This window comes from Onychomys torridus, chromosome 13 (assembly GCF_903995425.1).
Source record: "Onychomys torridus chromosome 13, mOncTor1.1, whole genome shotgun sequence".
NCBI lineage: Eukaryota > Metazoa > Chordata > Mammalia > Rodentia > Cricetidae > Onychomys > Onychomys torridus.
Genome location: NC_050455.1, coordinates 24,086,649 through 24,112,496, shown reverse-complemented (window position 1 = coordinate 24,112,496; position 25,848 = coordinate 24,086,649). Strand labels below are relative to the sequence as shown.

The 25,848-nt window shown below is 43.6% G+C and overlaps 4 protein-coding genes across 7 annotated transcripts in view; 2 read left to right on the top strand and 2 right to left on the bottom strand.

Annotated features, from left to right (window-relative positions):
* Positions 1 to 125: 125 nt before the first annotated feature.
* Positions 126 to 897, bottom strand: LOC118594995 (cell division cycle protein 23 homolog). The gene is made up of 3 exons (XM_036205244.1): positions 510 to 897; positions 332 to 430; positions 126 to 202 (listed from the first exon to the last, which is right to left on the bottom strand). The coding sequence occupies exons 1-3, from the start codon at positions 655 to 657 to the stop codon at positions 189 to 191; spliced, it is 261 nt and encodes an 86-aa protein (XP_036061137.1). The 5' UTR covers positions 658 to 897; the 3' UTR covers positions 126 to 188.
* A 1,017-nt stretch (positions 898 to 1,914) lies between these two features.
* Positions 1,915 to 5,929, top strand: Cdc23 (cell division cycle 23). The gene is made up of 8 exons (XM_036205205.1): positions 1,915 to 1,933; positions 2,730 to 2,883; positions 3,011 to 3,130; positions 3,383 to 3,458; positions 3,780 to 3,841; positions 4,820 to 4,898; positions 4,974 to 5,093; positions 5,324 to 5,929. Exons 1-8 carry the CDS (start codon positions 1,915 to 1,917, stop codon positions 5,492 to 5,494), a joined length of 801 nt encoding a protein of 266 aa, XP_036061098.1. The 3' UTR covers positions 5,495 to 5,929.
* A 1,002-nt stretch (positions 5,930 to 6,931) lies between these two features.
* Positions 6,932 to 15,630, bottom strand: Kif20a (kinesin family member 20A). The gene is made up of 19 exons (XM_036204276.1): positions 15,469 to 15,630; positions 14,640 to 14,823; positions 12,894 to 12,983; positions 12,683 to 12,802; positions 12,024 to 12,162; positions 11,733 to 11,920; positions 11,518 to 11,647; positions 11,139 to 11,333; positions 10,933 to 11,044; positions 10,712 to 10,780; positions 10,380 to 10,523; positions 10,103 to 10,268; positions 9,824 to 9,988; positions 9,573 to 9,712; positions 9,363 to 9,465; positions 8,622 to 8,820; positions 8,338 to 8,429; positions 7,784 to 7,921; positions 6,932 to 7,364 (listed from the first exon to the last, which is right to left on the bottom strand). Exons 2-19 carry the CDS (start codon positions 14,799 to 14,801, stop codon positions 7,050 to 7,052), a joined length of 2,667 nt encoding a protein of 888 aa, XP_036060169.1. The 5' UTR covers positions 14,802 to 14,823; positions 15,469 to 15,630; the 3' UTR covers positions 6,932 to 7,049.
* The window catches only part of Brd8 (bromodomain containing 8), a 23,049-nt gene continuing 12,736 nt past the window's right edge, over positions 15,536 to 25,848 (top strand). The window contains exons 1-7 of one of the 4 annotated variants that reach the window (XM_036204272.1): positions 15,536 to 15,792; positions 16,779 to 16,875; positions 22,485 to 22,554; positions 24,108 to 24,157; positions 24,335 to 24,457; positions 25,539 to 25,619; positions 25,719 to 25,795. In XM_036204272.1, the coding sequence (XP_036060165.1) occupies positions 15,774 to 15,792; positions 16,779 to 16,875; positions 22,485 to 22,554; positions 24,108 to 24,157; positions 24,335 to 24,457; positions 25,539 to 25,619; positions 25,719 to 25,795 (517 nt within the window). In that variant the 5' untranslated portion in view covers positions 15,536 to 15,773. The remainder of the gene's footprint in view (positions 15,793 to 16,778; positions 16,876 to 22,484; positions 22,555 to 24,107; positions 24,158 to 24,334; positions 24,458 to 25,538; positions 25,620 to 25,718; positions 25,796 to 25,848) is intronic. The other 3 variants (XM_036204273.1, XM_036204274.1, XM_036204275.1) reach the window with 3 other exon arrangements.

Here is a 25,848-nt window from a genome sequence, read left to right as displayed (position 1 = left end):
AAAGCAGGTAAATCCAGTGCTGGAGAATGAATCTGGGGCCTAGGCAAGCACTCTACCATTGAACCAAACTCCCAGTCGCAACCTGATAGATTAAAAGAAATAAAAGTGGCTAACTCTCACCAATTACACAGCATGTTTCTACTCGGTATTTATCAATTTCACAGAGGTTATGGGCCAGGTAACTCAATTCAGACTTCATGCTCTGGGGAGAAAAAAGAGGAAGACCACGTAAGCCGGAAAAACCACCCTCAACTTATTTTTTCTTTAGCTAATGCAAACATGATATCTGATCCAGGAGCTTCATCCAGCTCAATCAAGAGGAACAAATTACCCGGACGTAAAGAAGATTGGAGAATGTGTCCCATATTTTCAATCCTGTAAGGATCTTGTTTCCGCAGCTCATTAAAAATAGAAAGGGCTTTGTCGATATCTGCGAAAAGAAAGCAGAGTTCAAACCCCAACTAACTGCACCCCAAATCCGCCAGCATCCCAGCATCATATTCACCCACCTCTGATATTGTGATAGGCAACTGCAATCTGGGAAACGATGTATGAGCTCTTGGAAAAGCCCACATCAATGAGATGCTGATACTTCTGCAAGGCCTCCTCTATCAGCTGCAATTCTGTGTATATATGAGCCAGGAAGAATTCTTTCATCCAGGTGTCGGGTAAAGACAGGAACTTCAGCTGGCACCCAGAGAGAGGGACACATTTAGGATAATCCGGTCTCTCTCCCCAAAACAACACCAAGGAAAGAGCATTACTTTCTAAAAGGCTTCATCGCTAAAATTTTATTAGAACACCTACAAATGAATACAGGGTAATATCACTGAATTTGATTTATAAGCATAATTAGGAGAGAATGGCCCAGTAGGATAGACTTTAAAAAAAACAAAACACAAGCCGGGCAGTGGTGGCGCACACCTTTAATCCCAGCACTCGGGAGGCAGAGGCAGGCGGATCTCTGTGAGTTCAAGGCCAGCCTGGTTTACAAAGGGAGTTCCAGGAATGGTGCAAAGCTACGCGGAGAAACCCCATCTCGAAAAACCAAACCAAACCAAAACAAAAGCCACAAAACTTAATCTGCCAGCGACTTTACACTCTGACTCATCAGCACAAGAATTTTCAGTCAATGCCTTCCCTGCCCCAGGCCACTGGTTCGCTGTCCAGTTCATAATTTTGCCTCTTATAGGAGTTTTTTTTCCTTTTTTTCTTCTTTTCTCTTTTTTCTCTTATAGGAATTTTATGTAAATGAATACTACTTAATGTTAATAAAATCTTATTGCTTGATTTCTTTTAGTTAGCATTTTTCTCCTTCCTTCCTTCTTTCTTCCTTCCTTCCTTCCTTCCTTTTTTTCTGGCTGCCTAGAGCTTACTCTGTAGACCAGAGTGACCTCAAACTCAGAGCTCTGCCTGCCTTTCCCTCCCAAATGCTAGGATTTAAGGCATTTGCCACCCATTCATCCCGCATGCTTTTAAGACTTACAAATGTAGCCGGGCGGTGGTGGCACAAGCCTTCAATTCCAGCACTCTGGGAGGCAGAGGCAGGCGGATCTCTGAGTTCGAGGCCAGCCTGGTCTACAGAGCAAGATCGAGGATAGGCAACAAACCTACACAGAGAAACCCTGTTTGGAAAAACAAAAAAGACTTACAAATATAGCATCTAAAGTAATTCTTTTTCTTCCTGGATTGGGTCCCATTGTTTGGATCTAAAATATTTAAATTTGTTTGTTTGTGTGTTTCTTCTTTTTATTTATTTATTATTTATTTAGTTTTTTTTCAAGACAGGGTTTCTCTGTATAACAGCCCTGGCTGGCCTTGAACTCAGAGATCTACTTGCCTCTGCCTCCCAAGTGCTGGGATTAAAGGCGTGCACCACCACTGCCCAGCCTACCATATTTTTCTTATCCATTCATGACTCATGGTAAGACAGGTAGGTTTTACAGCATCCTAAATCAGTTTATCCTTTCACAAACAGTTGTAATAGAATGCTGTGATCTTGGTTAAGAAGCTCAGAGTTCTACCTTTTTAATTCTTTTGAGAAATTCTTTTGAAGTTTAGGTTTAAAATGTATAGTTTAGAACCACTAATCTAAACAAACAAAAATCCAGCCAGGTGTGGTGGCGCTTACCTTTATTTCCAGTACTGGGGGTGGGGGGGGGGGTGGGGGTGTGCGAGTGGGGGGGCAGAGACAGATAGATCTCCTCCAAGTTTGAGGACAGCCTGGTCTACAGAGAGAGATCAAGGACAGACAGGAAAAGTCCTGTCTTAAAAAACCAAAAATAAATAAATAATAATAAATAAACAAATAAATAGAAATCATCAATCTAAAGCATGCTGTAGAAAATTCTTATATTATAAAAATGTATATAAATGCCTTATGTACATGAGATAAGGAAATGAAGGGAACAGGTTTTGATTTTTTATGTTTCTTTTTACTTATTTTTAAGGATTTATTTGTATATTAGTGTTTGCCTGTATGTATATAATTATGTATGTAAATGCCTGGTACAAAGGAGGCCAGAAGAGGGTGTCAGGTAGATGTGAACTGCCATGTGGGTGCTAGGAATTGAACCCAGGATGAATGGGTGGCAAGTGCCTTAAATCCAAGGCCAAAGAGCAGCCAGTGTTCTTAAACCACCAAGTCATCTCTCCTGCCCCTTTATTTTTATGTGTGTGTGTGTGTGTTAACTGTGAATCTTTTTTTTTTTTTTTTTTTTTCAAATCAGGCAATTATTATAGCTTACGTTCCCAACATGAGAAAGCAGCCTTATATTTCCAGAGAGCCCTAAAGTTGAATCCTAGGTATCTCGGGGCCTGGACTTTGATGGGGCATGAGTACATGGAAATGAAAAACACATCTGCTGCTATCCAAGCTTACCGGTGAGCTTCTAGTTGGGTTGGGAGGGGTGATTGGAACGGACTGTGGTGTTAGCAGGAGCCTCTGTTAAGCCTAGTGTTGCTATCCTTAATTCTTTTGCCCTGTTTCTGTCTGTGTTGTCTTTCTTAGACATGCCATTGAGGTCAACAAGAGAGATTACAGAGCTTGGTATGGCCTTGGGCAGACCTATGAGATCCTTAAGATGCCGTTTTATTGCCTTTATTATTATAGGCGGGCCCACCAGCTGCGGTAAGTTGGTTTCTTGACTATGTGGGAAGGGTTCATCTGATACCATCTCTGTCTGACCTAAAGGGCGTGGTCTAGTCATTTTTACTTAATGTCTCTTCTAATGGGTTTATAGGATAATTATGAACACAAAGTAATTAATTGATTGAAGAACAGTCCTTCCATAGATTGGAAATAGTAGAGACTAATCTTTCAATTGAGGACTTGGGGTATTGGTAAAGTCTTTGCCCTAACCATTTGTTACTTTTTTCATAGTCCCAATGATTCTCGTATGCTGGTTGCCTTAGGAGAATGTTATGAGAAACTCAATCAACTAGTGGAAGCCAAAAAGGTACCTCAAGTTCCGGCCTGGAGAATTTGAGCAGAAACCTGTTTAGGAGGAGGTTGGGCTGTATATGCTGTGATTTCCACCTCACCCCACCCCACCCCCTTATTCTGATCTATGTGTGTAGCAATGTCTGAATATTTTGTAGGTGCATCGGATAAAAGAAATGTAGGCTGAGATTATCAGTGTGGATGTCTACATGTAGCCTGGACCTATCATAGTTAGGAAAAATGCTCTGTATCATGCCAGCCTGCATTTCTTAGCATTTATGTGATTCGTTGTTGCACATGGGCAGTAGTCAGAAGTGACTGGTTTATTCTTTGGCAGTGTTATTGGAGAGCATATGCTGTGGGAGATGTGGAGAAAATGGCTCTCGTGAAGCTGGCAAAGTGAGTGAGTGTTTCTCATACTTGGGTTGCTTTTCCTGAGGTGCTGTCAGAGATGAATATGGGCGTGGGTGTGGAAATACTGTTTTTGCAATTGAGCACCACTCTTTTCTTATTTCTGTGTTGTAGATGAACCAGGACCTTATACATGCTAGGCCTGAAGTTATATTCTGGCTTTAGCCTCTTGATTCTAGAGAGTTCCACTCCACCTTGAATTGGAAATAGATGTCCTACTAGGCAAGAGATGACAAATGAGTTGAAAAAGACACGCATGGACTAGAAGTGTAGTTCAGTGGTTGAGGGCTTGCCTAGCATGCGTCAGGGCCTAGGTGCAGGGACAGTTGCTGTACTTTTCATTCTGACCAGTATTAACAGGAAAGTTTTGCAAGGATATATTATCCAATTGTCAGTTTAAGTTAATTTTTTTAAAGAAGTTTTAAATTTATTTTGTGTTTATGTATGTGGGTATGTGCATGTGCAGGTCAGGGGACATCTTATACATGGGAGTCAGTTTACTCCTACCGGCATGTGGGGCCTGGGAATTGAACCCAGTTATCAGGCTTTGCTTCAAGTGCCTTTAACTGCTGAGCCACCTTACCTAACCCTTAAGTAACTATCTTTTTTCTTTCTTTTTGAGACAAAAGTCCCACTATGTAGCCCTGGTAGACACCTTGCTGTTTTTTGTTTTTGTTTTGTTTTTTTAAGACAGGGTTTCTCTGTGTAGCTCTTGCTATCCTAGAATTGCCTGTAGACCAGGCTGGCCTTGAATTCACAGAGAAGCACCTGCCTCTGCCTCCTGAGTGCTTAGGGGATTGATTGAAGGCATGCACCATAGTAACTATTTGATAGGTACTAATCATCTTCTGGGTCTCAACATGGTATGTTAAAATTTACTTGTTTATCTGTCACTTCTGGTTTTAATCATGTCTGTACTCTGACTTGTTGTGTGGTCTTTGACTTAAAGCCCAGTTTCTTTTCTAGGCTTCATGAACAGTTGACGGAGTCAGAGCAGGCTGCCCAGTGTTACATCAAATACATCCAGGATATCTATTCCTGTGGGGTATGTGTCGGAGCGTGAGATCTGTGCTGCTGATGGGTTCTTACCACCTCAGTCATGGCTGCTTTCCTTGTCTAGGAAGTAGTGGAGCACTTGGAGGAGAGCACAGCCTTCCGCTATCTGGCCCAGTACTATTTCAAGTGTAAGCTGTGGGATGAAGCTTCAACTTGTGCTCAGAAGTGTTGTGCATTCAACGATGTGAGTATTGGATTTTAAAAGGTTGGATTTTAGGCCAAAACGTATGGTCTTTACATGGTGGATAGGGAAGCTTAATTTAACTTGGGGGAGTCATCCTTTGAACAGTTCCTCTTTCTTTAAGGGGGCAAGACTCCCTTTATTTGTAAGGAATGTTCTGAACAGTATTTTAATCACCAGCTTTTGAGCATAGCATTGAACACATTTTGAACTGGCTGTGACTTTTGTTTCAGACCCGGGAAGAAGGTAAGGCTTTGCTCCGCCAGATCCTCCAGCTGCGAAACCAAGGAGAGACGGCCAGCACTGACACGCCTGGTACCTTTTTCCTCCCTGCCTCACTGTCTGCAAACAACACTCCCACACGCAGAGTTTCTCCACTCAACCTGTCTTCAGTCACTCCATAGTGGACAGCTCTCAAGTCAGCTAGACCAGTATTAAGCCTTACCTCCAGTAAAGAATGGCCACATCTGTTCTCCCAAGGACCTAAGCTCTTCTCATTTTTACAGATAGAAACAGCCTTGGGGACAGCCTATGGAACCACCTTCAGAGGCAGACAGAAATATGGCGGGGACAGGTCCTCTGCCAGCCAGCACTTCTCCCTTCTATTCAGAGTAGCAGGTCTTGGCCTTCCCAGTCTCCCCACCTCCAAAAATCCCTTTTACAGCACTTTACCATAAGTGATGCTATAGAAACAAGGTTTAATGCTGCTGGGAGTGGGATAGGCAAGGAAGGGAGTATCCTGCTTGTCTTCTGCCAGTAGGAAGGTCAGGTGTCGAACAGTAATGACCTCTTTGTTTTTTAAAGACAGGGTTTCTCTGTGTAGCCTAGGCTGGGGTCTTCCTGCTTCAACCTTCCTAATGATGGGATTACAGGCATATGCCATGAGGCCTGGCTAGAATGACCTTCATTTTGCTGAGTGTGGCCTCCATTCTGATATCAGAGACTAGATTTAAATAGACTGTAGCTATCCATATGTTCTTTGGGAGACAGTTTTCAAAGGAAGTCTTCTAAAGCCTTTCAAGTGGAAGTCTCAATGAGCATGAACTGTGGCTCCTATGGAGGGCAAGATGGCTAGAGCATTAACTCTACCCTGATGAGAAAACACAAGGAGACCAGATAACTTCATGAACATTTGAAAGTAATTTTTTTATTTCAGATATTAAAATTCATGCTGGTATCTTTTAGTAAATGCTTGAAGTAAATGTTTTTTTCCTTTTTATCTCCAAAAGAATACTTTGTTTTCAACCTTATCTATAAGGTTGAGGGAATCCTTCTGTTCTTGTAGGTTTCAAATACACTTTGATGTTCATTATGTTTGTGCTGTATGATGCTGTTGATCATTCTGTGTTTAGGATGTAGCCTTCCTTGTGCTCGGAACATTTTTATTCCCCTCTTACTTTTGAGACTTCATTTATAAAGAAAAATTAGCTGGGCATAGTGGTGCATGTTTTTAATCCTAGCATTTTGGAGACAGGCAGGTGAATGTTTTGAGGCTAGCTATCCACACAGCAAGTTCCAGGCCAGTCAGAGCTACATAGTAATTAACACTTGTTGAAAAACACCAACCCACCAACCAACCCACCCTTTTGAATACTTTTGCCATTTGACTCATTCGTAGTGCACCTTAGGCTGGTTCCCATTGCTGTTCCTGTCCAAGGGTCCAACGGGCTAGGTGGTATTTATATCAGTTTCTGTCCCCCTTTTTATATTTTTCTAAGTTTGGTATCCAAATAAAAGCATAAACAGTGTCTTTATTCAGTATAATAATATTTGTGCATGAAAAAACAGAGATTATATAGGTGATTATAATACAATAATTCTGGATACAGTTCAGGGTGTATATATATATATATATATATATATATATATATATATATATATGCTGAAACTTACGAGACTTACAAGCTGATCAGCTGACCAACCTTAGGGCAACAAGAGTGCATCTTCATCCCTACAACTTTAGTATTTCTTGCCAAAAGGAGATCTGAGCAAAGGAGAGTGTCGTGAGCGTAAGATCCGTGTATAAGGGCCACTGTCTGTTGAGCTTTGGCAGGTGGGTGTTCGGGGAAGTAAGTTTCGAAGGAATGGTTTCTTTCCTGGGGGTTGATGATTTGGTTGCTGGTTTTCCTGGTTTGTTCCCAGCCGCTTTTTAGCAGAAGCCTGGCCTTGGAGTTTCAGCACGGTGTGATACTGCTCAGCAATGCAGGCTGCCTTTTTCCGAAGGTCCAGCTTCACTAGCATCATGTTATTCTGTAGCTCAGCCAGGGTCTGGTTCTAAGAAACATAAGTTAGAGAAAATGTTTGAATCTTTGATAGGTATGGTAGTACACACCTTTAATCCCAGTTTTTGTGTGTGTGTGTGTGTTCTAGGTCAGCCAGGGCTACATACCCTGTTTTCTTCTACAAACAAATACCAGAACTTCCAGCCTATCCCTAGGTATCAAGTGCCATGTTCAGTCTAAAAAGTATACATTTCTATTTAGCATTTAAGATCTCTGCCATCAGGACATATCATCAGGAAGTGTCACAGCTTAGTGGTAGATGCCCGCTTAGCATAAAGAAAGCCCAAGTCCCGCCCCAACATGGCATTGCCTTCCTTTTTCACTAGCCACCTTCTCTTCCCTTCTCAGTTCCCTTCTCACATAGACACTGGCGTGGGCTGGAAGGAATCAGGCGCACCTAGGTTGCCTCACCTGTTTGATGAGGATGTCATCGCAGGTGGTCAAGGCTTGCCGGAGCTTTCCTGCCCCCGTGCTGTGGCAGCAGGCCCTTTCTGCTGACTGGAGCGACTGCTCGAGTTTCTGAAGCTCAGTCCGTAGCATCCTTATATTCTGAAAGAGTAGGAGTCAGTCAGATTGTGGCCAAAATCAGCTACGGCAGCCATTTGAAGACAGACTTAGGAAGGCTGAGGGCAGGTGAAATGGCTTAGCTGGTGAGGGCACTTGCCCCCCAAGCTTGACAATCCGAGTTAAATCCCAGGAATCCACATAGAACTCATGTGGCTTCCACATTACCACACAAAAATAAATGTAAAACAAAAACAAAGGCTGGTTTTCTGAATGAAATAACCATTCCTTAGGTTGGGGATTTAGCTCAGTGGCAAGTACAAGGCCATGGGTTCAATCCTCAGCTCAAAAAAAAAAAAAAGAAAACCAGGACTCTTACACAAGAAAACAAAACAAGCAAAAAACCTCTTCTCACATAAATTCCCGATAAAGGGCTTTAATAACAGAGAAAGGTTAAATACCTTCTGGCCCTCCTCTAACTTCCTGTCCACATCAATGATGAAGGGCTTGGCTGTTGGTGGTGGTTCTAACATTTGCTGATACTTCTGCAGCTCTGAGAGAGGGAAACAATATAAATACATTTAATACATGGGTTTCTCAGCTTTGAGCTTACCTCTTTAACAGCAGCAAGTAGACAAAGTGAGGCGTGTGTATTCTGGAGTAAGATGTGGGAAGATGGAGCTTGGAATACCAGCTCTTCCCTCACCCCCAGCACCGTCAGGCTCCTGCCTTCCCTCCTCCTCACCTTCAGTGGTGGAGCTTAGCTCTGCTTTGCATTGCTCTAGTTTAGCTTTAGTTTCCTGGAGCTGCTGAGTGGAGGCAGAAGCTGCCAGCCTCTGTGACCGCCGTACTAGGGACAGTCCAGACCCCGACTGTTGAGCCGCTGGCTGCTGTTTGGCTTCCTGCAAGAGAGTTTCTAACTCTTCGATTTTTTCATCCCGTTCCTAAGAGGGAAGCAGAGAGCACAATTCTGTCCAGAGTCAGAAAAATGCCAAAGGACCAGAACATAAAATGAACTACAAGGCAGAAGGGAGATGAAGAAAAATGAGTCATATATTCCTGTTTTTACTAGAGTTTATAAAACTTAGCTAGGTGCGGTGGTGCACACCTGTAATCCCAGCACTCAGGAGGCGAGGCAGGTGGATCTCTGAGTGTGAGGTCAGCCAGGTCTACATAGGAATTCCAGAACAGCCAGAGATAAAATAGTGAGACCTTATCTCAAACATACATAAATAAGCTGGGTGTGGTGAGGACACACACCTTCAATTCCACTACTCAGGAGGCAGAGGCAGGCGGATCTGTTTTCTAGGCCAGCCTGGTCTACAGAGTGAGTTCCAGGACAGCCAGGGCTACACAGAGAAACCCTGTCTTGAAAAACCAAATCAATCAATCAATCAGTAAAGAAAGAAAAGTAAAAATTTGTTGCTCTCAGACACCAAGTGATGATAGTCTATGTGGCAGCTGGGACTGGTTGGGGCAAACTCACCTGAATTTCTTCTTGGTAGAAACTTGTCAGTGATTCCTTCAGGATCTTTAGCTTCTCTTCATACATCTCCTCCAACAGTTCCTTCTGGTTGTCCAAATGCTCACTATGGAAAAGGGCAGTGAGGCTTCTGCGGGGGGCACCTGAGGCAGAGCCAGTGTCCACCCAGCGGCCCGTCACAGGTAGCCCAGCAGAGGGTCATCCAGCCAGTACCTGCACCACTGCTCCCGCTGCTGCATCTGCTCTATCATCTCGTTGCAAATTTCCTCCCGGAGCTGCATCTCCAGCTGCAGCTTCTCTTGTCGTTCTTTCAAAAGCAGTGTTTTCATGGCTTCCACCACCTGCAGGAGCTCCTAGGAAGAACACTTCTGTCAGAGATCTTAAGATCCCCCTGCAGTCAAAGGCCCAAACCCATCTGGAACACCCTGTGGTGCTGCTAGCCTGGAGCCTTCTTGTATTCTCACCTCCTTGCCATACATGGAGATGTCAGCTTCATTTTCGGGATGGTCATCAAGGCCCGAGTCAGCTGTGCCCTCTTTCTTTAAGCCAGGGGATACCTGAAGACTGTGCTCCTTGATGAATGAATGCAGGGATGGGATTCCCAAATGCATAGGCGGGGCATGCACAAGCTAGAGGAGGGGAAAAAAAAAAAAATCTTACTGGACTCCTTAACTAGTTCCTAAGAGCTATCTTAAGGTTGCCTGTCCAAAGTAAGGAAAATCATCATCCCTGTAGTTTCACACCTGGCTGGCAAGGGCTGAGAACTTGGCTACGTGAAGAGTCTCATCATAGGTAGAGGCACAGGGATTCACGTTGACAATCATACAGGAACGGCCTCGACCTGTGAAGAAGCCTTGGAACACGCGAGTCAACTTGCTGTCACGGAAAGGGATCAGGCTCTGCTTTGACCTTGCACAAATCAGATAAGTAACATTGTGAACACAACTGCAGCCCATCCTCAATGGTGACCTCGAATGGACCAAATCACCAAGTCCCAGGCCATCTTGGCCTACAGCTTACCTGTTCTGCTGATTTTGTCGCAGGGCAGCAATACAGCGGCCCAGCGTGTGCAGAGAAGTGTTAATGTTCCCTGCTTCCTTCAGCCGTTCTCCACTCTTTTGATCTTTGCAACGCTCTGAGCCAGCCAGGTCACAGAGGGACAGTCTGGATGGAAAATGTGGAAGGATCTGATAGAAGGAACTCACAGCTTACTATGTAACTCTGTTAGGGGAGGGCCTGCCAAATTTTTAGTGCCCAAAGAAGGAGAACGGTAATTCCTTTGAGAAGTTCCCTTTTGCCTCCACACCAGATGGCCAAGATGCTCATATTTCTAAGTGGGAAGGAGAACTTACTCACTGATCTTGGGCACTATATCCCCTTCTCCTTGAAGGTGCAGGATTCTGATTGAGAAAATGCTGTGACTGAAAAGGAAAGGAGAGAAGTCACTATCAGGTCTTCCACACTCTATCAGTATAAACGTCTTCAACGCTTTATATATACATAGAGGTATGTATACATGTATGTACATCTAAAGCTCCCTAGGCACAGTGAAGAGTTCATTCCCACAACTCACCTGCGACTAGAGTTCTGGTTCAGGTGGGTGCTGGCAAAGCTCTGGTTCTTACGGCCCACTTTCAAGAGTTTCCAGGCTTCCTCAACATCTCGAACATGAATCCAGTTGAGGTCTGGGGCCAAGAAAGAAAGGTGGGAACACTTGGCCCTTTCTAGCTTCCCCACACGTCCCCCTGGTTCCCACCGACCTCCTCTACCTTTGCGTACCTTTCACATAAGGATTGCCATTCTGATCCTCACACAGCCGCAGTGTCTGTCTCTTATGCTGATGGCTAGGTGGTTCTAACAGGTCATAAAGCAATTCATTGTAGATCTCAAAGAAAGAGATCCAGACAGAGAAGCGAATGTCTGCTGGGACACTTACTGGGGCAGTATCTGGTTGTGCCCATGAAGTACTTGTTTCTGTGAGGAAAAAAAATCAATGTGCAGGTCATTAACCATGGAGCATTTCATCTTGCCTTGGTCTACAGGAACTTCAAATGATGGGGTTCAGGTTGCAATCTCTGACCTATACCCCTTAGAGCTTCCAGGTGTAGAGAGTGGGTCCCTACCATTGCCCAGCACAGAGCCCACTCATGGTACATACCATCCAGCTGGCTACTGCTGGTGAGCTGACTGGTGGAAGAGAGCCCAGCAATGCCACTGTCTGAACTGGTGCTGGCACCTATCCGACTGTCTAGATGGACACGTTTCTTCAAGGAGGTGGACAGCTCCTCCTGAAGGAGCATAGAGAGAAGATAAGCACAAATCTTTCCTGAAATCTGTACCCTTTATCCCAGCTTCATGAATACTTCACTTCACCTCTTGGAAACCTCCAGTTAGCAAGGACAGCTTCTTCATTTCCTCATGGCGAATCTGCTTGCTGTCTAGCCAGATTACCTCACTGGAGAGCAAGGGCTTCAGATCAGGTGTTGGATGAAGTTGGCCTTGGAGACTATTAAAGATGAGAGCCAGAGACCGGGGCAGGATCCCCCCATCCTTAGTAGTACCTACAAGAATTGTCTTATCAGAGATAATAACTTTCACTCAGGGCATCAACAGGCAAAGACAACCATTAGATGCTGGTTAGCAACCCTGCTGAAGCTTACTAACCTTGAATTGTGTAGGTTTTCCCCGAGTTGGTGACTCCATATGTGTATATGAGCCAGTTCTGCCCTTTGAGTACATCCTTTACCATCTCCTTCACCGTCAGGTTGAAGAAGGACGCTTGTCCCACTTCTGGCCCAAATATCTAGAAACAGACCTGTTTGTCAGGAGCCACACTTCACCTACCACATGTTTCCTCTGTAGGACTAGTAGGTGTATTCCTTCTCTGGGGACCACTCAAGCAGGTTTTCCTGCTGGTCTCCAGTTGTTCCTAAACGCAGACGTCTCAGCCACTCTCTGCTAGTCCCTTTCTACCAAATTAAATACTTATGGAATGCTACTGTGATGCATGGGTTTGGAGATGGATGGGTCTAGATCCCAGTCCTATCTTCCCACTCACTAGCTCTCAGCTTCAGGGAAAGCAACTTCACTGTGATATGAGCCACAGTATGCAATCTTACCAGGGAAAGGAGGTACTAGTAATATAGTGTCAATGGGGGATGGGAGGTGGGAGACAAGCACCTAAATAAAGTATGAGACACATAACAAGGGTCCCAAAACTATAGATACACACAGAAAGAACTCACATCCAGGCAGAACTCTTAAAGAAGAAATACATTTTCTCCTAAGTGTTGGGCCTATGTTCATACCACAGTATTGCGTACCTGGGAAAAGGTGAATTTGTGGGTGGCCTGACCAATTCCCCTCTCGTTGCTCTTCAAGGCAAAGGAGTCTTTGGGTGCTTGCAGCATAAGGGTTTCTGTAGTCTCAATACGGACACAGCCCTGAGAAAGTAGAAAATGGAGGTTAGCATAGTAAAGAAGCATGCCTAGGGAGCCTCTTTTGTACTACACCATTCCACCTTAAAATCCTCACCTGATCTTCCTGTCGGTCCAACTCGGAAGTTAAGAAGGGTCTGATTCGAAGGTAAACTTTCACTCTCTCTGCAGTGTCCTCAAATGGAGCCTGTAACAGATTCCAGCCAGGACACAGAGTCAAGCAAATGGGCAAACATCCCAGTTCCTAGAAAGCATGCTACCAATCCCTCATTCCACCTTAAGTGGCCTGTGCAACTATTCTTTGGCTCCATACTCATTCTTGCTCACATGAACTTTGATCTGAGTTAGAATCGGTTGATGTTTGAAAACCAGTATGCGGGCTGGAGAGATGGCTCAGAGGTTAAGAGCACTGCTTGCTCTTCCAAAGGTCCTGAGTTCAATTCCCAGCAACCACATGGTGGCTCACAACCATCTGTAATGAGATCTGGTGCCCTCTTCTGGTGTGTAGGGATACGTGCAGACAGAACACCATATACATAGTAAATAAATAAATCTTAAAAAGAAAAAAAGAAAACCAGTATGCACCAGGCATGGTTGTGTGTAATCGCAACACCCAGCAGTAAGAAGAGATGGGGGATCAGAAATTTAAAGCCAGTCTTGACTACAAAGACTATTTCAAAATAAATATTTTTTGTTTATTTAACTTGGGTCCTTTGGAAGAGTGTAGGAAGGGCTCTTAACCCTGAGCCATCTCTCCAGCTCTGATAAATAATTTTTTTCAAAGCTCAATAATGAAAATTCGGTTAGCAAGATGGCTCAGCTTGCTAAACAAGCCTGCCAATTTGAGTTCAATCACAGGACTCCATATAATAATGGAAGAGATAGCCAAGGCTACACAGAGAAACCCTGTCTCAGACAAAAACCAAAACAAACAAATAAGAGAACTGACTCTACAAAGTTGTCCTGACTCCCACATGTATGTATCCCCACCACATCCACATAACATCCACACCACATCCACACAACACCAACAAATAATAGACATGCCTGAATCTGAGCCCCAATTTCATCATTTAGTAATTAGGAGACCATGAACAAAGTTCTTAGTGACTCACCTGAAGAAAGAAGTTAAATAGCACTCCATTTATTCAGCAGATATTTAGACCGGCTATTCCCAGGGACACTGAATTCTAATTAGTGCAAAGTTATTGTGTCTAGTGGATAGAGGCCAGAAATGCTACTAAACATCTTGCGAAGTATAGGGCAGTCCCCTCCAACAAAGGCTTGGCTCCAAACATGAATAGTGCTACAATGAAATATCTTTGGCCTTACAAAAGAAAGGCTAAAGCAATGGCAGCTATGACTACTGAAACATGAATTCCATTCTGCCTAGTTAAGGCCACCATGGTTCTGTGCAAACAATTACATGTGGTGCTGAGACCTGAACCTAGGACATACCAAACATGCATTCTCACACCCTCCATCCTTGTACCTATTATTTAACATAAATAAATAGCCTATATACTGGAGAAATAAGATTGATTATTTTGTTTTGGTTTTTCGAGACAAGGTCTCTCTATGTAGTCCTGGCACTAACTCACTATGTAGACCAGGCTTGCCTCACAGATCCACCTGCCTCTGGGATTAAAGGCATGGGCCACAAGGCCCAGCTTTGCCCTTAATTCCCCCTCCCCCCACGCCCCCGGAACTCGCTCTGTACCCCAGGCTGGCCTTGAACTCACAGAAATCCTCCTGTCTCGAAAAACCAAACCAAAAAAAAAAAAAAAAGAACCATTAAGCTGAGGATATCACTTTCTGCCCCTAAACCAGTCAACTCCTTTACCTGTTTGTCCTCCAGAGAAGAGGTGATGACAGAGCAGTCTGACAAAAGGTCCTTTCGGATCACAGACCTCAGATCTGCAACTGTTGATTCAAACATGGGGGAGACTACAACATCCTCATCGGACAGTAAGCCCGCTGGCGGAGAAAGGATCTCGTGAGACATGGCAAGGAGCGTCAGCCAACGTCTAAAAACAAACAAACAAACAAACAACCAAGAGTAGATGGGTAGAAGAACACTAACGCACAGAAACTGCAAACCTGTAGGTCAAAAACAGTCCCCCCGTGAGGGGGATGACCTTGCTCAGGACATTCCGTCACGACTCTATACTATTACCAGCCAAGGGGAAGAGAATGAGAATAAGCCAGCCCGAGGCTGCATTTCTGGAGGCGAGTAGGCACCGAGAGATACCGAGCTGTAAAAGCGCTCCTTATAGGCTGTCTACAGGCCCACAAGTGCAGGTGTGCTTCGGATTCCTAGGGTACTTTTCCAACCTCACTCCAAAGACCACGGAGAGAACTCGGGGATTACAGAAGACGCGGGGGCGGGGGAGGGTGCGTTCTGCGGACTACGCCACGCAGGCAAGAGCCGATAACCAGGGCTCCGGCCCAATCGCACTTACCCGAAGACGGCCTACCTCGCTGCTTCTCCGGTCCCAGCTCCCACCCAGCTGCAGAAGCTAGACTCGCGCTACCGGAGAACACAACTCCGCCCACGAGGCGCAGCTTTGTTCCTCGTACAATGTTTTAAATTGCGCGCTGAGCCCGTCCGGCCAATCAAAGAGCGAAATCTGAAGAAACCAATCAGCGAAGGGGAAGGGGGCGGAGCCTACCGGGAGTCCGTTTGCCTCTGCTTGACCTCTTTGCTTCTAATGTGGGTCCGGGTTACCAACTGTCAGGGCTTCCTAGTTGTTCGTTGTGGGATTCGTCTCCCCTTAACTCTTTATCTCTAGATCTAGACGTTTCTTTCCTGAGGCTTCAGCTGCTATCCCTTGTCCTTTGTTAGTTAAAAAAAAAAAAAAAAATTCCCTAGGCGGACCCACCCACGTTACCCAGGAGGCACCGCGAACGGACGCTGGTACCGTATTCCCAGAGTTCCCCGTATCTTTCGCTTGCGTCCGTAGACGTCGAAGCCAAGATGGCGACTGGGACAGGCAGTGAGTATCGGGGCCGCTTTTGCGTTCTAGGCCTTTGTAGAGTCGAGGCTGGGCATCCCGTTTTCGTCATGCACGACTGGAGTGGGAGGAGTGGGCTGTCAGAGAGCGCAAGGTCTCCAGACACCATGGGGGGCTCAGGGCCGCTGCTGGGCTTTGACCAGGGTAGGGATGAACCCCAGGCTGGGGAGCAGCAGCCGTGGAAGCCTTTGTGTGCTAGGCGCTATCCAGGGCCGGTATCGAGTGGCCAGCGGCTCCGTTGTTTTCCGAGCCAAGCTGTGGGAAGCGGCCGGAATGAGCTCAGTTAATTGTGGGCGTTTCCTGCCGCCGAGGGAAATGCGTCTCGTGTGTTTCAGCCATTTTTTCAGTTTCACCGACGAACTGTCTTACACCCGACAGTTGACGGGGGGGGGGGGGGGGGGGGCGCTGAGATGTAAACAACTTTATGCAAAGAAGGAGGTGGGCAGGAGGAGCCGGTGGCCCCTGGGAATCTTGGGAAATAAGCTTGCGTTCAAATTGGAATAAAATTATAAAACTGGTCTTTAAGAAGAATTTCCTTTTTAAACGTAATACTGCCAATATTTTGAGAGCAGAAGAACTTAAAGCCATGGCATTTGAACAAATGAAGTGTTCTATAAATGAGTGTTCAGAAAACAGTTAACGCTGGCTAGTAGTGATATGTCGTTGAAATGGTGAAAATCAGGATTTGGTGATAATAATTAATGGTAGAAGTTTACATTGTTCGAACAGGATTGAGATGTATTTGTTTTGAGATAGGGTTTTACTGTGTGACTGAGCCTGGCTGGCCTGAAGCTCACTATGCAGACCAGGCAAGCCTCACACTCAAAGAAGTCAGCTTGCTTCTGTTTCCTGAGAACCAGGGTTAATACTCCACGCTCAGCCTGGGATACTATTTTATATCAGGCTTTTAGCCGTTCTGGGACTTAGGACTAGCTCAGGGATCGTTTCTAAGCCTTCTTTATTCCCAGAGCACAAGCTGCTGAGTACTGGCCCAACAGAGCCATGGTCCATCCGAGAGAAGTTGTGTTTAGCATCTTCTGTTATGAGGAGTGGAGATCAGAACTGGTAAGGAATCTAAGATGTCTGATTTCTTGGGCTATATGACTATTTTTCTTTCTTTCTTTCTTTTTTTTTTTTTTTTGGCTTTTGTTTTCGAGACAGGGTTTCTCTGTGTAGCCCTGGCTATCTTAGAACTCACTGTAGACCAGGTTGGCCTGAACTCAGAGATTGCCTGCTTCTGCCTCCCCAGTGCTGGAATTAAAGGCATGTACCATCAAGCTAGCTTTATGTAGTAGTCAGCTTTACCAAAGTACAAATCACATAGCATAAAATAAGCCCCCTGAAAGTGAAAACTTGGGCAGTTTTTTTTCCTATTTTTACAAAGTTGTGCAGCCATCCCTGCAACCTAATTTTAGAACTTTTAATTTTGTCTTAGTTAATATAGCACTTTCAAGGCTTATTCACATGTAACATATATTAATACTTCTCTTCTAGTATTGGCCAGATAATAGTATGAATCATCCTTTCCATATCTATGGAGAATTAGTTCCAGGACTCTTGAGGTTATAAAATGGTTATGGCTCGATTCCTTTACATAAGATGCCTCATATTTGCGTGTCACCAACACATATCCTTTTGAATACTCCAAATTATCTCTAATACAATGAAATTCCATGTTAATGGTTTAGGGCAGAGGTTCTTAACCAGTAGGTTATGACCATTGGCAAACCTCTATTTCCAAAAATATTTACATTACGATTCATAACAGTAGCAACATTGCAGTTATGAAGTGGCAATGAAAATAATTTTATGGTTGGGGGTCACCACAGCCTGAGAGGAACTGTATTAAAGGGTCTCCGCATTAGGAAGCTTGAGGGCCACTGATTTAGGTAATAAAGTCTGTACATGTTCAGTACAGACACATTTTTTTATTTGTTTGTTTTTAGCAAGTGACTATAACGTCCAGTGTAGGCTGAGTAATTCCAAGAGTGCACATCCCTTGGCTGTGAACAGACAACTTCATACTCATCTACCCCACTTGGGTAGATGTGAATAAGTTCTCTGTGGATGGTGTCTTCATTTCTCCTGAGTTCCCACCAAGTAGTGCACTTGGGTCATGTGGTAACTCCGGGTCTAACTTTTTTTGAGGAACTGCCAAATCATTTTCTTGGATACATTATTTTAAAAATTATGTAGGTTTATGTGTGTGTTGGAATGGGAATATGGGCACATGAGTGTAGGATCCCTTGGGAGCCAGAAGAGGACATCAGATCCCCTGGAGTGTTAGAGTTCCAGGCGATTGTGAGATGTCTGACATGGGTTCCTAGAACAGAATTTGGGTTCTAAGAACCATCTCTTCATCACCATCCCAAATTTTGGAGAGTAGAGGTACTGGGGATTGAACTCAGGGCTTTGTGCATGCTGTCTGCTAGCTTATTACACCTTCAGCCATCAGACCTTTTTTTTTTTTTTTTTTTTTTTTTTAAGACAGTGTCTCACTCTATAGACCAGGCGAGCCTCAAACTCAGAGATCCCTCAAACTCAGAGATCCTCTTGCCTCAGTCTTCTGAGTGCCCGGGATTAAAGGCATGTGCTGCCATGCCCAGTAAAAAATTATAGCCCAGGCTGTCTGCTCCTTCTTCAGCATATTCTACTGGCTTCTGTCACCACAACCTTATTCAAGCCTTATTATTCTTTTTTTTTTTAAGATTTATTTATTTATTATATATACATCATGTATGACTGCAGGCCAGAAGAGGGCGCCAGATCTCATACAGATGGTTGTGAGCCACCATGTGGGTGCTGGGAATTGAACTCAGGACCTTTGGAAGAGCAGCCAGTGCTATTAACCTCTGAGCCATCTCTCCAGCCCTTATTATTCATTTTTTAAGCTAAGCTAACTTCAGTTGCCTCCATATGTAGCCTGGGATGACCTTGAACTCCTGATCCTGCCTCTACTCGCTCCACTCCCACCCCCCAATGCTGATTGTAGGCATATATCATGAGGCCCAGTTTTTGTGGTAGGATCAAACCAAGGTCTCATGGATGCTAGGCCAGCACTCTACTGGTTGAACTGTATCCCCATCACCTTCAGCTTTTTTATCTGCTTCACATGATTTCCTGTCCTTTGTTGTAGCCATACTAGTAAGTATAAAGTCATATCTCATGGATTTTTTTATATTTATTTGTGTGTTTGTATGCACGCATGTGTGTACAGGTGTGGAGATGAGAAGACAGCTTGCAGGGTTTGTTTCTTTTCACCTTGTGGATTCTGGGGATCAAACTTAGATCATCATCAGTTTTGATAACAAGGGTCTTTACCAGTATGAACTGTAAATGAGCCGAGCCAATACATTCCACTTTTTTCTTTCTTTTTTTTCTTTTCTTTAGACAAGGTTTCTCTGTAACAGCCCTGACAGACTGTCCTGGAACTCTTTTAGATCAGGCTGGCCTTGAACTCACAGAGATCCTCCTTCCTCTGCCTCTGCCTCCTGAGTGCTGGGAGTCAAGCCCATGCTCAGCTTTTTTTTTTTTTTTTTTTTTTTAAAGAAAGGTTCTGTATATGTAGTCCAGGCTGGTCTAGAAATCTCAGTGATTCTCTTTTTCAGCCATATAACCTGGAATTTCAAATTTGAGCCACCATATCTAGTTCCTTATTGTGGTTTTGATATGTATTTCTCTGATGAACTGTGCAGTAATGAGTATATTTGCATGTGGTTATATAAGCATTATATATTTATGGAGAAATTTTTGCTCAGTTTTTTGTCCATTTTTGTTTAGTAATTGCATTACAATTCTTTGCATTATAATTCTATAGCTCTAATCTGGAGGCTAATCCTTTGACAGTTTGCAACTATTTCTCCTATTTTGCATATTGTCTTTACACTTTTATAAGAAACAGTTTTTAATCATTTATTTTTCATGTGTGTGAGTTTTGCCTGCTTATATATATCTAACGTATGTGTATGCTAGAAAAGGATATGAGATTCCCAGAATTGGAGTAACAGATGGTTTTGAGCCACCAAGTAGCCACCAAGTAGGCGCTAGGGATTGAACCAAGGTCCTCTGAAAGAGCAGCCAATGATCTTAACTGCTGAGCTATGTCTCCAGCTGTCTTTGCACTGTTTTGATTGGTATTATTTACAAAAGTTTTGGAAAAATTTTTTCAAGGCAATACCTTTCCATATAGCCCTGGCTGTCTGGAACTTACTGTATTGACCAGGCTGGCCTTGACCTCACAGAAATGTACCTGCTTCTGCCTCTCTGGTGATAGGATTAAAGGTGTGAGTCACCAGGCTCAGCCAAAAGTCTTTAATTCTAATAATACCAGTTTAGTTACTTCTGTTGCTTTGCTTGAGAATTGGCTGTGAAAATACTTATTTTGCTTTTTTTGTTTGTTTGTTGGCCTTTACTATTAAATTTTTTTATTTCTATTATTTTGTGTGTATCTGTGCTTTGCCTGCATACATGCATGTGTACCATGTGCTTGCTTGGTGCTTTTGGAAGTCAGAAGTCGTCTTAGTTGGTTATAAAGATTTGTTTTTGTTGCTAGCCTCTAAATCTCCATATAGCTCCATATCATCTGATTTTGTCCTCAAGATTTTATTTTTTTTTTAAATTTTTTTGGTGTTTATAATAGCCCTGACTGTCTTGGAACTCTGTAGACCAGGCTGGCCTCGAACTCACAGAGATCCATCCGCCTACCTCTGCTTCTTGAGTGCTTAAAGGCATGCACCACTACCTCCCGGCTCAGCTAGATAATATTTTACTTACAGAAAGTTATACATAGATTGGCTCCTGTCTTTTAATTCGGTGACTATAACTTGATGTTGCTACTTTGATTACAGGTATGGTCTAGTGTTTAGTTTTTCCTCTGTCGGGAAGATAATAAAAGGCTTAGCATATTTACAGGGCCTGATTGATAGGAAATGCTCTTAGGAGATTGGTTTGCTTTGGTTTATTTGGGCATGGGGTTTCACTTTGTAGCCCTGGCTGCCTGGTTAGTCATGTAGACCAATACCCAGGTGCTTTTGGGGGAAGGATAGGGTGGGAGCAACAACAGGGTCTTGTTATTTAGTTCTGGCTGGTCTGATACTCATTATGTAGCTCAGGCTAGCCTCAAGTTTGTGATAGCCGTCCTTTCTCAGCCTCTTCCTATTTGTTAGAATTATAAGCATACATTGTAAAATGTGAAAAATACTTCATAAAATTTAAATGGCAGCCGGGCGGTGGTGGTGGTGCACGCCTTTAATCCCAGCACTTGGGAGGCAGAGCCAGGTGGATCTCTGAGTTCGAGGCCAGCCTGAGCTACCAAGTGAGTTCTAGGAAAGGTGCAAAGCTACACAGAGAAACCCTGTCTCGAAAAACCAAAAAAAAAAAAAAAAAATTAAATGGCTGGTGTATGCTTTTAATCCCAGCACTCAAAATTCTGAGGCAAGTGGATCTCTGACTTTGAGGCCAGCCTGGTCTACAAAGCAAGTTCCAGGACAACTAGGGCTATTTCACAGATAAACCCTGTCTCCAAAAAACAAATAAAAAGTTGTGAGCTTTTGGGGCTGGAGAGATGGCCCAGTGGTTAAGAGCACTGGCTGCTCTTCCAGAGGACCCGGGTTCAATTCCCAGCACCCACATGGCGGCTCACAACTATCTGTAATTTCATTTCCAGGGGATCTGACACCTTCACACCAATGCACATAAAATAAAGTTTAAAAAAAATTCTTAAAAAAAGTTGTGAGCTTTTAAGAGCAGGTTTTAAAAAACAGTTAAGTGTTAATAAAGGTATTTAAATACAGTTTCATAATGAGGGTTAAGAGAGAAAGTGGCTCAGAAGGGAAGATGAGAGCAGAAGTGTGGGCTTCTCAAAAAAGAGTCAGAAAGTGAGATATACCAAATATGGGTACTGGGTCAAGGGAGAATGGCCAAAGAGCTAATTTTAAGAATCTACGTGGGCTGGAGAGACGGCTCAGTGTTTATGAGCACTGGCTGCTCTTCCAGAGGTCCTGAGTTCAATTCCCAGCAACCACATGGTGGCTCACAGCCATCTACAATGGGATCTGATGCCCTTTTCTGGCATAAAGTTGATAGAGCACTCACATATGTAAACTAAATAAGTTAAAAAAAAAAAAAAGTTAATCCAGGCTGGGGATATAGGCTGGTTATATAGTATTTGATTTGCCTACATGTGTGAGACTCTGGATACATCTAAAGATTTTTTTTCTAGCATTTAAAGATTTTGTATTGCATTTTAATTTATTGTGCATGTATGTGTATATAGGTGTGTGAATGCTACTTACTGTGCATGATGTGGAGGTCAGAGAACAAAATGTAGAAGCTGATATTTCTTCTTCTACTCTGTAGATTTTGGGAATGGAGTTCAGATCATCAGCCTTGCCAGCAAGTGCCTTACCCACTGGGCTATTTCAAGAGCCCCCAAATTGCTTTTTACATAGTTATGTCATTTTCCATTGTCAGGTATTCCAGACCTAGAGCTATTAACTCTGGAGCACTGAAAAGCAAATAAATAGTTAATAATAAAGGGAAGGTATTCTAAAATAGTTCCATGGCAATTCTTTATTCTAATGTGATCTATAAACACTAAACGTTGAATTCAGTGTACCTCTGCCACCTATATTTTTCCTGTTTGGTATATAATAAGGCTTTTCTTGTTTTGTTAGGGTATCGGTTAGCAGAGCAATCAAGCCTTTTGCAGAACCTGGCCGGCCTCCAGACTGGTTTTCTCAAAAAGTAAGTTACCAATCAGATGTTCTTTTACACTCGTTGGAAGATGAAATTGGTTACTTATACTTACCATGCTCTGCCTTTCATGAAGCAAGGAATAACTAACAGTGCTAGAGGCTGGGTGTCCTGGTACATGCCTATAATTTTAGCAATTGGGAGATAGGCAAGAGTATATCAACATGTGTGAGACCTGACTGGTTTATATGCTGAGTTTCAAGATAGCAAAGCTCTATCTCAGGAAAACCCAAAGAAATCATGGCTGGGGAGGTGGTTCAGTGGTTCAAGTATTGACTGTAGAAGCAGAGACTGGAATTTGATACTTAGTCCACCTTACATGCCGAGAAGATGTGGCAAGCCAGCAGTTATTAGAGTATTTGGAATGCAAAGGCAGTAAGAATTCCTTGGGGCAAGCTGGCTTTCTAGACAGTTGAAACAAGATCTCATTTCTTTGATGAGAGACCCTGCTGCAAAGAATAAAGAAAAGTAAAGGGAATTGAAAGAAGGATCAGTGGTTAAGAGAACCTAACACTCTTGCAGAGGACTTGGGTTTGTTCCAAGCACCTGTAATCCGGTATCTTGCAAAACTCCAGGCTCTGGGCATTCAGTACCTTCTCTGGTCTCTGAGGGCTCATAGACATACATATGGAGATATAAATAAGAAATAAATGTTTAAGTAAAAATATTTTTTAAATTAAATATTTAGATATTTTAAATTTAATAAAAATAAGAAACTTAGCTGGCCAGTGGTGGGTCACACCTTTAACCCCAGCACTTGGGTGATGGGATGATCTCTGTGAATTTGAGGCCAGCCTGTTCCTACAGAGTGAGTTCCGATAGCCAAAGAACACAAAGAAACCCTATCTCAAAACAAAAAAATTTAAAATATTTGAAAATATTTTAAAAACTAAAAACAAAAGAAAATATACCATTTTTCTTTTTCTCCACTGTTTGCTAATCTGGTTTTATATATATATGTATGTATGTATATGTGTGCGTATGTGTGCGTGTGTGTGTGCGTGCGTGCGTGCGTGCGTGCGTGCGTGCGTGCGTGTGTGTGTGTGTGTGTGTGTGTGTGTGTGTGTGCGCGCGCACAGAAAAGTATTACAAACTTTTTTCTGGCTGGGCAGTGGTGGCGCACGCCTGTAATCCCAGCACTCGAGAGGCAGAGTCAGGTGGATCTCTGTGAGTTTGAGGCCAGCCTGGTCTACAGAGCTAGTCCAGGACAGACTCCAAAGCTACAGAGAAACCCTGTCTCGAAAAACAAAAAACAAAAAAACAAAAACAAAACAAAAAAAACCCCACAACTTTTTTCTGATTTTTATTTAGTGGTGGTGGCAGTAGTAGTGTGTATATCTCACAATGTATCCTTGGCAGTCCTAGAACTCACTATGTAGACCAGGCTAGCCTTGAATCAGATCCCTTGCCTCTGCCTCCCACCATGACCAGCTAAACCGTGCAGTCTTGAATAGCTTTCTTCATTAGTCTTCTTCTGATTGTTGAAACTTGGAAATCTTGTTTCTTTCCAAGCTTACTTATCACATTTTCATTTTTTTCTATAGCATTGTGCTTCTCAGTATTCGGAACTCTTAGAGACTACTGAGACTCCAAAGTGAGTATAAACCCAGGTGCACATCTGTTTAGTTGGAAAGTGTTACCATGGAAATATGTCTTAATCGGGCGAGAAGAGTATAGTAGATAGTACTTATGGTTCAGTGGTAGAAAAGGCTCCCAGAACCCAAACGTCCTCTTACTGCAACTTGGATTGACTGGCGTTTGATTTCCACAGACGGAAGCGGGGCGAGAAAGGAGAAGTGGTAGAAACTGTTGAAGATGTTATTGTTCGGAGATTGACTGCCGAGAGAGTTGAGGAGCTAAAGAAAGTGATAAAGGAGACACAGGAGAGATACAGGTAGTTATCACATGACTTGGGGAGGGCTAGTTCGGAAAGAAATCAAGAACTGACTTCTTGAAGATTTTTTTTCTTATGTGCATCGTGGTTTGCCTGCATGCATGTCTGCGTGAGGATGCCAGATCCCCTTGAACTGGAATTACAGATAGTTGTGAACTGTCATGTGGGTGCTGGAAATTGAACCCAGGTCCTCTGGAAGAGCAGCCAGTGCTCTTAACCTCTGAGCCATCTCTCCAGCCCCCATAAAAGTTTTTAAAATAGCAGATTAGGAAATTTAGTTAAGCCAGGCAGCTGTGGCACATGCCTCTAATCCCAGCACTCGGGAGGCAGAGGCAGGTGATCTCTGAGTTTGAGGCCAGCCTGGTCTACAGAGTGAGTTTCGGGACAGCCAGAGCTACACAGAGAAACTTTGTCTTGGAAAAAAAAGAAAGAAAAGAAAAAGAAACGTAATTAAGGCTGGGTGTTGAACTCAGGTTGGAATGGAAAGCTCACTTGAGACCACAAGTTCACACCAGCCTGGACCACTTAGCAAGGTTTTTGCTTAGAAAACAAGCCAAGAGTCATGGAGATTGTTCAGCAGTTAAAAGCGCTTACTGTACAAGCCTGACAGCCTGAGTTTGAGCCCCTGACCTCATGTAAAAAGCTCCGGATGTGGTAGTGGATAGTAAGTAGGTGGTGATTAGGCAGCCCAGTGGTAGAAATAAGAGGAACCCTGCTTGAGTCAAGATGGAAGGAGAGAACCAGTCCCCCACATTTGTCCTTTGACCTCATGTTCTGTGGAATGTGTCCACCTGTACTTGTGTACACACACACACACACACACACACACACACACTCACTCACTCACTCACTCACTCACTTACTCTAATTACTTTTTTAAAAACAGCATGATAACTTAATGCTTGTAATCCCAGTGCTTACCTCGGGAGACCAAGACAGGAAAATTTCTGTAAGTTTGAGGCCAGCCTGGACTGCAGAGGGAGACCCTGTCTCAAAAAAAAAAAAAAAAAAAAAAGCTTACAAACTTAAAAAAAAGAAGTCCTAAGGAGAACTGCAGTTTGTCTCTTTCTTTTTTTTATAGGCGGCTCAAAAGAGATGCAGAACTAATTCAGGCCGGACACATGGACAGCAGGCTGGATGAGCTTTGCAATGACATTGCAATGTAGGTCCCATCTGTGCTCTGTGCCAGTTGGCCAAAGCCATTTTTGTGAAGGCAGGAGTGAACCATGGGGAAGAGCTCGAACCTGCTAACATAACTCAGTTCCTTCTTTAGGAAAAAGAAATTGGAGGAGGAAGAGGCTGAAGTGAAGAGGAAGGCTACAGATGCTGCATACCAGGGTAAGCGGTGTCTAGTGCCTCTGCTAACACCGAGTCGTGCAGTGCTGCACGCT